This window comes from Zootoca vivipara, chromosome Z2, assembly GCF_965207765.1.
Source record: "Zootoca vivipara chromosome Z2, rZooViv2.hap1.1, whole genome shotgun sequence".
NCBI lineage: Eukaryota > Metazoa > Chordata > Lepidosauria > Squamata > Lacertidae > Zootoca > Zootoca vivipara.
Window position 1 is genome coordinate 45,730,804 of NC_142585.1, and position 16,397 is coordinate 45,747,200.

A 16,397-nucleotide genomic window follows, 5' to 3' on the forward strand; every position below is an offset into this window, starting at 1 on the left:
GAAGCGGACCATTTGGATCCCTTCCAGTCGGGATTCAGGCCTCACCATGGGACTGAAACTGCCTTGGTCGCACTGGTTGATGATCTCCGGCAGGCTAGAGACAAAGGTGAGAGCTGTTTCCTAGTTCTGCTGGATCTCTCAGCGGCTTTTGACACCATCGACCATAACATCCTTCTGGACCGTCTAGAGGGGCTGGGAGCTGGGGGCACTGTCATACAGTGGTTCCGCTCCTTCCTCCTGGGCCGTGTTCAGAAAGTGGTATTGGGGGATGAGTGTTCAGACCCCTGGGCACTCACTTGTGGGGTGCCTCAGGGTTCTGTTCTCTCCCCCATGCTTTTTAATATGTATATGAAGCTGCTGGGAGAGATCATCAGGGGGTTTGGGCTGGGTGTTCATCAGTATGCAGATGATACCTAGCTCTACCTTTCTTTCAAATCAGAACCAGTGAAGGCGGTGAAGGTCCTGTGTGAGTGTCTGGAGGTGGTTGGAGGATGGATGGCGGCTAACAGATTGAGATTGAATCCTGACAAGACAGAGGTACTGTTTGTGGGGGACAGGAGGCGGGCGGGTGTGAAGGACTCCCTGGTCCTGAATGGGGCAACTGTGCCCCTGAAGGACCAGGTGCGCAGCCTGGGAGTCATTTTGGACATAACACTGGTCCTGAAAGATCTACATTGGCTCCCAGTACGTTTCCGAGCACAATTCAAAGTGTTGGTGTTGACCTTTAAAGCCCTAAACGGCCTCGGTCCAGTATACCTGAAGGAGCGTCTCCACCTCCATCATTCTGCCCGGACACTGAGGTCCAGCGCCGAGGGTCTTCTGGCGGTTCCCTCGCTACAAGAAGCCAAGTTACAGGGAACCAGGCAGAGGGCCTTCTCGGTAGTGGCACCCACCCTGTGGAATGTCCTTCCACCAGAGGTCAAAGAGAACAACAATTACCAGACCTTTAGAAGGCATCTCAAGGCAGCCCTGCTTAGGGAAGCTTTTAATGTTTCATTTCTGTATTTTAATGTTTTGTTGGAAGCCGCCCAGAATTATTATTATTATTATTATCATTATCATTATTATTATTATTATTTAATGGAGGATCTCTAAACTGGGGATTGCAAAACCTTTATTATTATTTTTTGCAACCTTCGGCTGTCTTTGGGACATTTTGCAAAGTTTGCCCAAACTTTGCTCCAGCTTTGGGGTGTTTTGCAAGCTTTTTGGCCTTTTTTTGTTTGCTTCTGTGAATGATTGGCGGTGGTTGGCAAATGATTGACAGTGTGCAAACAAAAATTTAAGCTGCGTTGAATACAAAATTGAGCTGCAATTGGCCTTAAAAATGGTTTTTCCAGAGGAAAATAAGGTGAATTTAACAGGAAATCACCTGCATTTAACTTTAAAATCCAGCAAGTTGCTAGTCCTCAAGGAAGTTTTGAATAGGATTATTTTTTAAAAAAAAAGGAAAGTAAGGAAAATAATGTTTTCTAACCTGGGTCCAAAATGAACTGCATTTAATAGGAAATAATTTCCGCTTCACCTACAAATGGAGCAAGTTTCTAGTCCTCAGTGGCTGCTATCGTAGAGAAAATCTAATCAATGATCAGTATAGATAGTTAAAATGATGATAACTACTAATTTTTTGAAATATTTTTTTTTATTTTGACCAAGTAATCATAATAAATATATAAGAATTAAGAATAAGAAGCCGAGAAAAAGAGCTATTTCTTTCTATGAAGGTGCACACTTCCTATCTGTTATTATTGATTAGCATCTTATTCCTTTGTTGTTGTTTAGTCGTGTCCGACTCTTCGTGACCCCATGGACCATAGCACGCCAGGCACTCCTGTCTTGCACTACCTCCCGCAGTTTGGTCAAACTCATGTTCGTAGCTTCGAGAACACTGTCCAACCATCTTGTCCTCTGTCGTCCCCTTCTCCTAGTGCCCTCCATCTTTCCCAACATCAGGGTCTTTTCCAAGGATTCTTCTCTTCTCATGAGGTGGCCAAAGTATTGGAGCCTCAGCTTCACGATCTGTCCTTCCAGGGAGCACTCAGGCCTGATTTCCTTAAGAATGGATAGGTTTGATCTTCTTGCAGTCCATGGGACTCTCAAGAGTCTCCTCCAGCACCATAATTCAAAAGCATCAATTCTTCGGCGAATCTTATTCCTTAGGGATCTGCTTATTAATAACATGACAGATAACAAAGGCTGCTAATAATGTAAGTAGCAGCTGAGAAAAAGAGCTGTTTCTTTCTATGAAGATGCACACTTCCTATCTGTTATTGATTATTGATTAGCATCTTATTCCTTAGGGACCTGCTTATTAATAACATGACAGATAACAAAGGCTGCTAATAATGTAAGTAGCAGCTGAGAAAAAGAGCTGTTTCTTTCTATGAAGATGCACACTTCCTATCTGTTATTGATTATTGATTAGCATCTTATTCCTTAGGGACCTGCTTATTAATAACATGACAGATAACAAAGGCTGCTAATAATGTAAGCAGCAGCTGAGAAAAAGAGCTGTTTCTTTCTATGAAGATGCACACTTCCTATCTGTTATTGATTTGCATTTTATTCCTCAGGGACCTTCTTATTAATAACATGACAGATAATGAACGCTGCTGATAATGTGAGCCAACGCTGAGAAAAAGAGCTCTTTCTTTCTATTTCTTTATATGAAGATGCAGACTTCCTATCTGATATTGATTATTGATTAGGGATCTGTTTATTAATCACATGGCAGATAACAAACACTGCTGGTAATGTAAGCAGAAGCCGAGAAAAAGAGTTATTTCTATTTCTTTCTATGAAGATGCACACTTCCTCTCTGATATTGATTATTGAATTGCATCTTATTCCTTAGGGATCTGCTTATTAATAACAGATAACAAACGCTGCTAATAATGTAAGCAACAGCCGAGAATAAGAGCTATTTATTTCAATTCATTTCTATTGTGACGCCAGCTTCCCACCTGATATTGACGATTGATTGGCGTCATCCATCCTCTCAGCAAATAACGAAGGTTGCTGATAACGTAAGCGATAAGCCGAAGGTCAATGGCCGGGGCCAAAGTTCTCTCCTGACGGACCCCAGAAGCCAACTCTCCACCGCCGCAGCCAGACGTCTCCTCTCTCTGGGAAAAATATGGAGCCCCTCGCGATCCTCGCACTCACCACCCTGGTCTTGGGTGCGAATGTGGGCGAGGGACAAGCCCAGGAAGCTATGGAAGTGCAGAAGGTAAGGGGGGCCGTGGGGCTGCGGAACTGCCTCCCACTTGAAGGAAAGAAGGAAAGAGGAAACGAAAGGAGGGGGGGGAATTAAGGAGAAAAGGGAGCCTTCTTTATGGTCCAGCTCTCACTTCCATACATCACTACTGGGAAAACCATAGCTTTAACTATGCTTTAACTATACGGACCTTTGTCGGCAAGGTGATGTCTCTGCTTTTTAAGATGCTGTCTAGGTTTGTCATTGCTTTTCTCCCAAGAAGCAGGCGTCTTTTAATTTCGTGACTGCTGTCACCATCTGCAGTGATCAAGGAGCCCAAGAAAGTAAAATCTCTCACTGCCTCCATTTCTTCCCCTTCTATTTGCCAGGAGGTGATGGGACCAGTGGCCATGATCTTGGTTTTTTTGATGTTGAGCTTCAGACCATATTTTGCGCTCTCCTCTTTCACCCTCATTAAAAGGTTCTTTAATTCCTCCTCACTTTCTGCCATCAAGGTTGTGTCATCTGCATATCTTAGGTTGTTGATATTTCTTCCGGCAATCTTAATTCCGGCTTGGGATTCATCTAGTCCAGCCTTTCGCATGATGAATTCTGCATATAAGTTAAATAAGCAGGGAGACAATATACAACCTTGTCGTACTCCTTTCCCAATTTTGAACCAATCTGTTGTTCCATATCCAGTTCTAACTGTAGCTTCTTGTCCCACATAGAGGGCAACTGGAAACTTAATTATGCCAAATACATCAATAATAATAATAATAATAATAATAATAATGGCACCTTTGGGGCCAAAGGACACTGTGGAAAACAAGGGGACCCCCTGAGATTTGGCGGCACATTTGATTCACGTAAAATGAAATTTAACCTGGGGAACACCCTGCCACTTTCCCGGTCATTCAGGGTAGGGAAGGTATATATTAACCAAGGGAACTCCCTGCCACTTTGCATGGAAGCCAGTGGCAGCCTGTGAAGGGCCTAGGGAAAGAGGGCCCTGTTAACCTGCGGAACTGCCCGACTCATGCCCTTAAATGGAACGGCAGCTGGTTCTGGGGGAGACAATAGCAGCTTGTCCACCCGGGGAATAATAATAATAAAGTAATGCTCTTCCCCCCCCCCCAGCTCTACGGAAAATGGTACGAGGTGGCCATTGGATCGACCTGCCGCTGGATCCAGGCCCGCCGCAGTCACCTCAGTGCCGGGACTCTGGTCCTGGGCCCGGGGAAGGCGCCTGGGGAACTCAGTGCCACCAGCACCCGGCTCAGGTGCGTGGCAACCGTACAAGGGGGAAAATCCGTTCAGGAAACCCCCAAGGGTCATCCAGCCCAAACAGAGGTGGAGATTGGCACCGAAGGGCCCGTGGGGTCATATAGTCTGACGCCCCTGATCCTGTCTCTTTTGTCACAGGCAAGGGGCTTGCCGGGCCTACACGGAGAACTACCAGCAGAGCGCCGAGTTGGGAAGATTCACGTTCCAAAACGCAAGTAGGTTTATTTTCTATTTTTTTTGTTCCCTCCTCTCTACTCGTCCCGCACATTGTTCCTCCATGAATAAAGCCTTTGCTCACCTATAAAGTTGACTCATCGGAACCCCTCAAATAAATCTCCGGTGCCTTTGTATATATTTATTTTTTTGTGTGCCTTCCTCTCTACTCATCCCACACATTGTTCCTCCATGAATGAAGCCTTTGCTCCCATATCAAGTTGAAGGCAGAACCCTCAAGCCTCTCACCGCCTCTCGTTCCAGGATGGAAGGCGCACGGCGAGACCTTTGTGGTGCACGCCGACCCCAACGAGTTTGCCGTCTGGGTGATGAAAAAGAACAGCACCCACGGGCTCAGCACCACCGCCAAGCTCTACGGTGCGTAGAAATCCCCGCAGCGAGAAATGTAGTTCAGCTGTGGGAGATAGACAACCGCCCAAGGAAACTCCCTGCAGCATGAAATCTAGCTAATTAAAAATATATTGAAAGGTCGCTTCCGTGACCCTGTAGCTCTATTTGGTAAGGCCTCTTTGTTCACCCAGCTGACTTCCCGCTGCATGAAATACCTGGGCAGGAAAAGTAATGGTGATTAAGCTGTGCAACTCCCTGCAGCTGGAATATAGCTCCTATTTATTCCGACTGGGGAACTCCCCGCCACTGGAAAGTGTTTGGGAAGTCTCCTTTCCTGCCTTTCTCACCTTCTAGTTCAGTGAGTTTCGAATCCCTCGCCCTGTTGCAGGGAGGACCCCGGTGCTGAGCGAGAACCTGGTGGAGGACTTCCGGAGACGGGCCCTGGGCCTGGGGATCCCTGAGGACGCCATCTTTGTCCTGAGCAACCAAGGCAAGTTGGGGGGGGGAGGGGAGGAGGTGGCAGGTTTAAATCCGTTCGGATTTCCTGCCTATTTCGGTTGCACACTTTGTAGAGCCCAGTTTCCTTGGCCTATAGATTTGGGGTTTGGGGGTTTCCGGGGTCATCTAGTCTGACCCGCTGCACCCCACTTTCCCACACCCAAATGGGATCCCTTCTCAGAGAAGCCCCCTCAAAAAATGGGTCCAAACCCCCTCTGTTTTTCCTTAGGGGAGTGCATTCCGCCCCAGGCTGAAGAAGCGCCCCAGGTAGGTGACCCTAAGGGGATGGGTGGGTGGGTGCTCAGGCTTCCGGGAGCACCCAGGGACCTCTCTACTTCGCCCACAAAAAGCTCCTCCTCCAATCAAGCCTTTGACCTCGATCTGACGCCACTGACAAATGCAGCCTGAGATATCGGGCCTGTGTGACTCCTATGGGTGCTGAGCTTGCACCTATAGGGTGTGGCGTGATTTTGGGGTTGAGCACCACTGTTGCACACGATTCCCATTTCTAACACCCATCGTGCACCCGCTCCGAAAGCTCCGTGGGCGGCCTGCCCTCCACCCCCGGGGCAGGGCTGACCATTTGGGGGGGGGCACCTCAGGGTACCCCATTGACAATGCCTCATGCGACATTTTCCAGGAGAGGGTGCGGAGGACTGTCTTGTTTGAGGAGGAAGGCTCCGCCGATGGATTTGCACCCGCGCTCCCAAACGTTGGGGAAGGTGCGCACTTGCAATGTGGAGGGGGTGCCATTCCTTGTGGGGCAGGGAAGTTTGGGTGAGGGTCTCTTGGGATATCTATCAAGAGGCAGGGAGTTCCCCAGATTTTGCATGCTACTTCTCAAGAGGCAGGGAGTTCCCCAGATTTTGCATGCTACTTCTTACAAAGCGGGGAATTCCCCCGATTTTGCATGCTACTTAGATGGGGAGTTCCCCAGATTTTGCATGCTACTTCTCAAGAGGCAGGGATTTCCCCAGATTTTGCCTGCTACTTTTCAAGAGACAGGGAGTTCCCCAGATATTGCATGCTACTTTGCATGTTCCCCCCATCCTCGATTGAGATTTTCTTTTCCCTTCCCCGCAAGCCGACTGCCAGCTCCTCAAGGATGAAGGCCCCTGCCTTGGCCGAGAAGTCCGTTATTTCTACAATGCCAGTGCCCAGGCATGCCAGAGTTTCCTCTACGGCGGTTGCCTGGGCAACACCAACCGCTTCCCCACGGAGAGGGCCTGCCTTCAGACATGCCGGACGGAAGGTGAGGGTACCCAGGGTCATCCAAACTGACCCGCGGCCAATAAGGGATCTCAGCTGTCAATCCTCGAACGGTGGGCTGGGATAGATTTCCTCTGGGCCTGGAGGCTCTCCGGGAACATCTCAAGACCCTCCTCTTCTCTTCCCCAGCTGCCTGCCGCCTTCCCATAATCCCTGGCGGTCCCTGCCCCTCGGAATTCTGGGCCTTTGATGCCCCGCGGGGCGCCTGCATCACCTTCCAGGGCTGCGGGGCCAACGCCAACAAGTTCTACCTGGAGAAGGAGTGCAAGGAGTACTGCGGGGTGCTCCCCGAAGGTGCGGCGGCCCTATTATTAGTATTATTAGTGATTATTATTAGTATTATTCTTCGAAAAAAGGTTCTAGTCCTCAGGGCTCTGTTCTTTGCGAAAAGTCCTAGCGCAAGCTTGAGGACCAGAAACATCACTATTATTAGTAGTATTAGTATTAATATTATTAATATATGATGAAGTGTGCATGCATAGGCAAGCTTATACCAAGAACGAACTTAGTTGGTCTCAAACATATATTTTGAACACATCTTCCTACCTGAATCTTCTGTTATTAGTATTATTATTATTATCATCATCATCATCATCATTATTGGAAAAAGATTCTAGTACTAATCGCTGAGAGATTTCCAAAATAAAGTTTCCAGTCCTCAGGGCTGGTTTATTTGGTACAAGTCATAGTGCAACCTTGAGGACCAGACACTACTAGTTGTTGATGATGTTGTTGTTGTTGTTGTTGTTTCTTGACCTCATCGTTTCTGCCCTCTCCTCTTTAGGGGACGATGACTTCCTCCGTCCGACGGTGTCCTGAAGCCGGCCCGCGCCTCTCGAACCCATGGCCCCAAACTTGCCAATAATCACGGCAATAAATGCAGGTTTCGAGTCTTTCCCGTTTCTTGAATTCATTTCACTTGACAAAATAAAATAAAATAAAATATTGAGATAGGCTGGGCCGGGCACTGGGGGTTCCATTAGGATCTAATAAAAGCCTAATCCAAAACATATAAACCTAATTAGGATATAATACCCCCCAGGAAACAGTAACAAAAGCCCACAAATCAATAGGAGCCAATGATTCCTATTATAACCAATTAATACTAATAGGAGCCAATCAATCCTATTAATAGGAGCTGATGAATCTGCTTAATAGCCAATTAATTATAATAGGAGTCTATGAATCCTATTAATAGAAGCTGATGAATCTTATTAATAGCCAATTAATCCTGCTAATAGGAGCCTATGAATCCTATGAATAGTAGCCTATGAATCTTTTTAATAGCCATTTCTAATAGGAGCCTAAGAATTCTAATAATAGATGACTGTGAATCTTATTAATAGCCAATTAATTCTTCTGATAAAGGTAAAGGTAAAGGTAAAGGGACCCCTGACCATTAGGTCCAGTCGTGACCGACTCTGGGGTTGCACGCTCATCTCGCATTATTGGCCGAGGGAGCCGGCGTACAGCTTCCAGGTCATGTGGCCAGCGTGACAAAGCCGCTTCTGGCAAACTAGAGCAGCCTATTAATCCTGTTAATAGGAGGCTATGAATCTTATTAATAGCCAAGTAATGCTGCTAATAGGAGCTTATGAATCTGATTAATAGCCAATTAATTCTGATAGGAGCCTGTGAATCTGATTCACAGGCTCCTATTAGAATTAGCCAATTAATTCTAATAGGAGCCTATGAATCCTATTAATAGGAGCCTATGAATCTTATTAAGGGACCCAGGTGGCGCTGTGGGTTAAACTTACACAGAGTCTAGGGCTTGCTGATCAGAAGGTCGGTGGTTCGAATCCCTGCAACGGGGTGAGCTCCCGTTGCTCGGTCCCAGCTCCTGCCCACCTAGCAGTTCGAAAGCATGTCAAAGTGCAAGTAGATAAATAGGGAACGCTCTGGCGGGAAGGTAAATGGCGTTTCCGTGCGCTGCTCTTGCTCGCCAGAAGCAGCTTTGTCATGCTGGCCACATGACAAACGCTGGCTCCCTCGGCCAATGACGCGAGATGAGCACCGCAACCCCAGAGTCGGACATGACTGGACCTGATGGCCAGGGGCCCCTTTATGAATCTTATTAATAGCCAATTAATCCTACTAATAGGAGCCTATGAATCTTATTACTAGGCTTTTAATCCTTCTTATAGGAGCCTATGAATCCTATTAATAGGAGCCTACATATCTTATTAATAGCTAATTAATCCTTCTAATAGGAGCCTATGGATCCTATTAATAGGAGGCTATGAACCTTTTAATAGCCAATTAATCCTAATAGGAGCAGATGAGTCTTATTAATAGGAGCCTATGAATTTTATTAATAGCCAATTAATCCTTCTAATAGGAGCCTTTGGATACTACTAATAGGAGCCTACGAATCTTATTAATGGTTCCTATGAATCCTATCAATTGCCTTCGATTCTACTAATAGGAGCCTATCAATCCGATGATTAGACTTAGCCTACTAACAGAGGAATTCAGATAGACTGCCTGTTCCGCTGGAGGATCCATCCAGACATAATTGTCCCACGTACAGTATTTCAAAACATATCAGACCTATTAATACAATAGAATATAATAAAATAAAATAAAAGCCGACCAAGCCTGAGACTACGCCCAATTCAAGCCAATTCAAGGAGGGCTGCTTCCTTTATTAGCCTTTATTAACCCAATTACTAGCCTTTATTAACCTTTATTCGCCGATTGACACAGGAATTTCCACATCCTCGAAGGCCTTACTGACACCCCATAAAGTGCTATAATAATAATAATAATAATAATAATAATAATAATAATAATAATTGGAGGAGGAGGAGGATTGCAGGGTTCAGGACATACCTATTCATTTAAAGGCATTCCAATATATTTGAAAAGGGAGTTATGATCTAAATGGAGCTTTCCATTCTGTTTTAAGGGGAGAGGGGTTTATCAATTATTATAAAGGAGCGTTTCATTCTGTTTGAAGGGGGGGTTATCACTTACAAAAAGGAGCTTTCCATTCTGTTTTAAGGGAGGATTATCAATTATACAAAAGGAGCATTCCCAATTATTAAGGTAAAGGTAAAGGGACCCCTGACCATTAGGTCCAGTTGTTGTTGTTGTTGTTGTTGTTGTTGTTGTTGTTGTTGTTGTTGTTGTTGTTGTTGTTGTTATACATCTAAATGGAGTGCTTCTTTAAAAGGGGGGTGCTTAAGAAGGGGGAAAAGGAGCGTCCCCATTCCTAAATGGAAAGTTTCAGTTATTTAAAGGGGGCTAATTAAAGAGGGAGGCTCTTAATTATCTAAATGGAAGATTCCAATTCTTCAAAGGGGAAGCTCTTAATTTTCTAAAGGAAGCCTTGCAATTCTTCAGGGGGGCTCTTAATTATCTAAACGGAAGATTCCAATTCTTCAAAGGAGGGGCTCTTGATTATCTATATGAAGCATTCCAATTCTTCCAAAAGCGGGGGGGGGGGGGGAGATAGCGTGAGATAGCGGGAGAGATAGCAGGGTCCTTAAATCATCTCACGAGTAACCCGTACTGCTGGAGAGGCTGACCCGCCCACCCTCATCAAAAGCCCAACCCCACTGAAAAAACACACACTGCACAAATGATCTATTAAAATAGCTATATTTTCAAGGGATAATTGGGGGAGGGGTGGTTGGGATGTCCCACCCTGTATAAAATGGGGGTGAAATCGGGGTGGGGTGGGGGTCTCCCCTGGCAAGGGAGACAAGCAGCATTTCAATGGGCAGTCGACAATATAATATATCTCTCTATAACACCCCCCCATTTCCAGACATTAAATGGTATTTCCCCCACCCAAAGAAAGTTTCTTCTGCCTCCCTTGCTTGGCCAGCAGAGGGCGCCATTGAGTTGAGTTTCCCCCAAAAAGCGAGGCAACACTGCGCAGCAACAGAGGTAGATCAAGTCCAGCAAATGGAAAGTCCTGGTTTGGAAAGTGGGACCTCCGGCGGTCATCTAGTCCAATCCGCTTTCCCCAACGGGCTGCCAAGTGGGGGAGAATCGTGGGTTCAAGTTGAGGGCGGTGTTTTTCGGGGGGCTCTCCCCCCCAAAAGCGAGGCAACGTCGCGCAGCCGCAGAGGTAGACGGAGAGAGGTCTGAAAAGCCTTTGGGGGGGGGTGTTCCAAGGTCCGAAGCTTGGTTTGGAAAGGGGGGATCTCCGGTGGCCATCTAGACCAACCCGCATTCCCCAGGGAATGTTCCAAAGTCCTGGGGGGGGGGTGCGCCATGGGTTCGAGTCGTGCGCTGTTTTCCCCCACGGCGCCCTTCAATGGGTGTTCCCAAGTCCTTCGGTGGTGGCCGTGGGTTCAAGTCGTGCCGATTTCTTTTTGTTTTTTTGCGTGGGGGTGGGGTGACGTCCGCCGCTCACCTACCCCTCCATAAGCTTTGTTGGGGGGGCGGCCCTCCAACCCGCTTTTCCCACGGCATGTTCCCACTGGGTGGTGTGTGGTGTGTTCGAGTCGTGCGTTCTTTCCCCGCACGTTTGTTTCCAAGGGTGTTCCCAAGTCCTGGCTGGTGCGTCGTGGGTGCAAGTCGTGCGCTGTTTTCCCCCATGGTGCATTCCAATGGGTGTTCCCCAGACTCTTGGCTGGTGTGCCATGGGCGTGAGGCGTGTGCTGTTGCCCTGTTTTCCCCCACGGTGCGTTCCAATGGCGTTCCCAAGTCCTCGGTGGCGGGTCGTGAGTTCGAATCGTACGCCGTTCCCCCCCCTTTCACCTGCCCCCCCCTCCGGCGGCGCCTCCCCCTCCTCCTCTGGCCTTGGCCACCAGGTAGAGGACGATGTCTTGGTGTCCCCCGAAGGCGGCCATGTGCAGGGCGCTCCAGCCGTCGCGATTGGCCAGCCGGACGTCCGCCCCGAAGCGGACTAGCAACTTGACAAGCTCCAGGTTCCCGTCGCTTACAGACTGGTGCAGGGCCGTCTGGCCCTCGGGCCCGAAAGAGTTAACGTTGAACTCGCAGCTGCTCATCCCGCGCAGGAGCGCGTGCACGGCGGCCGTGTTCCCCGCGCGCACCGCCTCGCGGAAGCGCCGCTCGCCCGGCAGCGGCGGCGGGGGCGACGGGGGCGCCGTCGTTGGAGAACGAGGAGGAGGCAGCTCCGCCTGGCTCATGGCCGGAGCGGCGGCGCTGGCGGCTGTAGCGGACGAGGCGCGCATGCGTGGAACGGTGCGGGGGGGAGGAGGGGGGGAGCTTAGAGACCCCTTCGGATTCGAGGCTTTTTTTGAGGCGGGGGGGAGGGGAAGTCACCCCTCCCCCGCGTACGGGAGGAAGGGGGGGTTAAGAAGCGAAGGAGTGGAGGAGGTTCTGAAATGGGGTTGAAGGCTTAAAGACCCCCCAAATAGGTTAAGGAAGTTTCTAAAAAGGAGTTGAAGGGTTAAAGACCCCCCCAAAGGGTTAAGGAAGTTTCTAAAAGGGAGTTGAAGGGTTAAAGACGCTCCGATGAGGAGGGAAGGAAACAGCCCCCCTCGCAATGGGTTAAGGAGGTTCTGAAAGGGAGCTGAAGGGTTAAAGACGCTCCGAGGGGGAGTTAAGGACCCCCCAATGGGTTAAAGAAGTTCTAAAAGGGAGTTCAGGGTTAAAGATCTCCCCAATGGGTTAAGGACCCTCTAAAAGAGAGCTAAGGGTTAAAGACCCCCGCCACCTGGTTAAGGACGCTCCAAGGGGGAGTGAAGGCTGGTGTTAAGTGGGTTAAGGAAGGTCTAAGTTAAGGAGCCGGGTGAAAGACCCCTCCCCCGCTGGTTTGGATGGGTTAAACCAGGGTCTCTAAGGGGGGGGTATTAAGGACGCCCCTTGGGGATCCTCGTTAGAGACCCCCCGCCCAGCCCAACAAAGCGACGATCCGGTTGGGGGTCGCTAACCAGCCCTGCCCCCCTTTCTTCGAGGCTCTTCAAGCCCCCCCCCTTTCGAGTCCGCTTAGAAGCACCTTCGGATCGCGAATGACGTCACGTCTCGGCTTCTCGCTGGCGGGGGGTCCGGATCCAAACGCGCCCCCCTTTATTGGGGCGGTCTTCTGCGCATGCGCCGCCGCCGCGCCGATCTCCGTACTCGGCCGCCTCGTCCGACTGAGCGCAGCTCTCGCTCGGCCGCCCGCCTTTTGAAGCACTCATTTGCATACCGGCGCTGCCCATTGGCCGCCACCGACGTTCCCAGGGCGCTCATTGGCCGCCACCAGCGTTCCCAGCGCCGCCATTGGCTGAGGCGCACCGGGCAGGGAAGGGAACGCGCCCATTGGCTGAGGCGCGGAGAAAGTAGAACGTTGAGGGAAAAGGGAGGCGCCTTTCGATTTCCCAGCAGAGAAAAAACAGCGAGGGGGAATAAAAAGCGCGCTGTGTTTGCGCTGGTATTATTATTATTATTTGTTTGTTTGCTTGTTTGTTTATTTACAATTTTAATCACTATTAGTATTTTATTTTGTTACTATTCTTATTACATTTTACATTTATTATTTATTATTATTACAATTTTTTCACAGTATATTATTTTATTACTTACTATTATTATTACATTTTTATTATTTTATTATTCTATTATTAATTGCAATTTATGTTATCTAATTACTTATTATTCTTATTACATTTTTACATTTATTATTTATTTCTTTTTTCTTAAATTTGTATTTGATTTTATTCATTTATATTTTTCTTTCTTAAATTTGCACTGATTTTGTGTCGTCTTTGATTTCCCTTTCTTTGCATTAAATTGGTATATACCTTTATTTATTTGTATTTGATTTTCCTTTCTTTATTAAATCTGCATTGGACTTGTTTGTATTGGAATTCTTTTTCGTCCTTTATTGAATCTGTACTAGTTGCATTCATTTTCTTTTTCTTACATTTGTATTGATATTAATTTGTATTTGATTTCTCTTTATTAAATCTGTTTTGATTGCATTTATTCTATTTCTTTTTCTTACATTTGTATTGATACCATTCATTTGTATTTGATTTCTCTTTAATAAATTTTCTTTATTAAAATTTGTTTATTTGTATTTGCAGATACCGCACAGGGATTTCATTCGGAGGATTTATTATGATGATTTAAAGCAGGGCTTCCAATACATTTACGTGCAGGGATTATAATTTCTTATTTTTCAGGGTCTCCCGCAATAAAGTGGTACATTCATACATTCATTCATACATTCATTCATTCAATCATTCATATTTTTCAAATAGTAACTGCACAAGAATACTATTTCCTAATTTTGCAGGGCTTCCAATTGTTGAGGGTTTGGCCTCCTTGTTAATATTTTTCATTTTTCATTTGGTAAAACCTGCAAAATAATGGCGCCAGATTGGTGGGGTATAAACAATATTTTTATTGTTGTTGTTGTTGTTGTTGTTATATCTGAAGAAGTGTGCATGCACACAAAAGCTCACACTAAGGTGCTACTGGAAGGAATTATTATTATTATTATTATTATTATTATTATTATTATTATTATTATTATTATTATTTTACCAAAGCTCCAAATGTGATGGGGATTTTGCATTGCCTGCAAAAAAATTAATTCCGAAAGGACTTTGAGGTTTTTGTTGTGTGGGGAGAAGGGCCTTTACTTGTCCGACAAGCAAGAAAATCTTGAATAAAAATGAATTTTAAAATAAAATCGCATGGGGATTCTTTGATCCTCCCAAGAATGAAGCATTTTCTTCTCTTGCAAGGCCTTCCAAGAAACCATAACAAATTTCCCATAGCCGCCAAAGAATTTTATATTATTATTATTATCATTATATTTATACCCCACCCATCCGGCTGTGCTGCCCCAGCCACTCTGGGCAGCACATATAAAAGCATTATAAAACATCAAACATTATTATTATTATTATTATTATTATTATTATTATTATTATCATCATCATCATCATCAATGTGAGGTTTTCATTCTACATCCTAAAAACAAGAACCCCCAAAATGTAAATGCTACACCACCCAGTAAATTCATGTAAATATAATATCTATTGAACTGGTCTTTGACTGCAATAATAAATTTCATTCATTTTCAAATGCCCATTTCGTCTTCGATTTTTTTTTGTATTTTAATTTTTTTAAGAAATCTGACTTTCCCAGAGTTTCTCATTTTCATTTCTCTCCCTTTTTCCCGGGACTTTATTAATTTTCCAATGTTCTCCTCCTGGCTTCCACTGGTGGCCCTTTTTATTATTTTTCAATATTTCCAACTTTATTCTGGCTTCTTTCTATTCCCCCTTTTTTCCAGAGCCTTTTAAAACATTTTATTAATTTTTTAATCTTTTCCTGTCCCCCTTTTTAAGGGACTTTCAATTTTTTATTTAATAAAATTCTGACTTTCTTTTCTCCTTTTCAACTCCTGGCCTCGGTTCCCCCTTTTGTTTCGGGGACTTTTAAAACATTTTTTTTTAAAAAAAAAAGATCTCCCTCCTGCATCGCTCTCTTTCCTCTTCCAAGGATGTTTTAATTATAAAAATTTCCCCACTTTATTTCTCCTTTTCAACTATTGATTTCTTTCTAGCCCCGCCCCTCCATTTTCAGGGACTTTTTATTTTATTCTTATTTAACATTTTATTCAAATTTTTAATGTCGCCCTCCTGCCTTGCTATTTCCTCTTGCATTGATGTTTTAACTACAAAATATTCCCCACTTTATTTCTCCTTTTCAACTGATTTCTTCCTATCCCCCCTCCTTTTTCAGAGACTTTTAATTTTATTATTATTATAATTATTTTATTAATATTCAAGTGGTTCCCTCCTGCCTCCCTTTCTTTCCCCTTCCATGTTTTAATTGTAAAATATTCCCCACTTTATTTCTCCTTTTCAACTCCCATTCCTTTCTATCCCCCACCCACCTTTTGCAGGGACTTTTTTATTATTATTTGACTTTTTATTAATTTTCAAAGGTTTTCCTCCTGCCTCACTTTCTTTCCTAATCCCCATTTCTTCCTATCCCCCCTCCCTTTTTCAGGGAGTTTTTATTTTATAATTATTATAATTATTTTATTCCTTTTTCCTTTTTAAATTTAACTATTTATTAGAAATTTAGACAATACATACATACATATATACAAACTTACATAAAACAATAAACACTAATTTCTCCAAGCACAAGTAAAATTTTATTTTATTTTTGACTTTTTTATTCATTTCTTAATTTTCCTCTTCCACCGATGGCTTGTTTGATGCTCAGTTTTTCAAATATATCCCCTTTTCTCTTCAACTGCTACCTATCTTATCTATTCCCCACCCCCACCCCCATTTTAAAAAGGGACTTTTGTGGGGTGTCTAGGCCTGGGAAAATGGACTGGATCTTTGAGGGGGGGCTTTAAAAAGGCCATTCAGCCGCCTCCCCCCCCCCCACCTTTCCCCTAGAATTGATTCATTCATTCATTAATCCGCTCCAGCGCGCTCCCATTCATTCCCTGGCAAAGCGCTCCTGGCAGGCGCTTCCTTATATGGGCACGGCCGGGCGGGGGGCGGGTCCCGGGGGCGGGTCCGCCGGCGGGGCTCATTAGCATGAGTCGGAGAGCGTGGGAAAGTCTCGGTCGTTTTTTCCCACGCCGGAGCCGGAGAGGCGCGGCTCGGCGCGGAGGGGAGGGAGGGGCGGGGAGCAGGGA

At 45.7% G+C, this 16,397-nt stretch overlaps 2 protein-coding genes across 2 annotated transcripts; one reads left to right on the top strand and one right to left on the bottom strand.

Moving 5' to 3' along the window:
• Window positions 1–3,070: 3,070 nt before the first annotated feature.
• AMBP (alpha-1-microglobulin/bikunin precursor) lies at window positions 3,071–7,709 on the top strand. Its single transcript, XM_035102408.2, has 10 exons — window positions 3,071–3,229; window positions 4,337–4,479; window positions 4,622–4,698; window positions 4,961–5,074; window positions 5,436–5,537; window positions 5,775–5,812; window positions 6,186–6,267; window positions 6,630–6,797; window positions 6,944–7,108; window positions 7,599–7,709. Exons 1-10 carry the CDS (start codon window positions 3,137–3,139, stop codon window positions 7,631–7,633), a joined length of 1,017 nt encoding a protein of 338 aa, XP_034958299.1. The 5' UTR covers window positions 3,071–3,136; the 3' UTR covers window positions 7,634–7,709.
• Window positions 7,710–10,403: 2,694 nt separating this feature from the next.
• Window positions 10,404–12,684, bottom strand: NRARP (NOTCH regulated ankyrin repeat protein). The gene has a single exon (XM_088665030.1). It carries the CDS (start codon window positions 11,965–11,967, stop codon window positions 11,527–11,529), a length of 441 nt encoding a protein of 146 aa, XP_088521156.1. The 5' UTR covers window positions 11,968–12,684; the 3' UTR covers window positions 10,404–11,526.
• Between the last annotated feature and the right edge of the window lie 3,713 nt (window positions 12,685–16,397).

Coding starts and splice junctions, on each gene's coding strand:
- NRARP (XM_088665030.1), bottom strand. CDS start 11,967: ATGCGCGCCTCGTCCGCTACAGCCGCCAGCGCCGCCGCTCCGGCCATG.
- AMBP (XM_035102408.2), top strand. CDS start 3,137: ATGGAGCCCCTCGCGATCCTCGCACTCACCACCCTGGTCTTGGGTGCG. Junction 5,813..6,185: donor AGGCTGAAGAAGCGCCCCAG/GTAGGTGACCCT, acceptor GACATTTTCCAG/GAGAGGGTGCGGAGGACTGT. Junction 6,268..6,629: donor GCTCCCAAACGTTGGGGAAG/GTGCGCACTTGC, acceptor CTTCCCCGCAAG/CCGACTGCCAGCTCCTCAAG.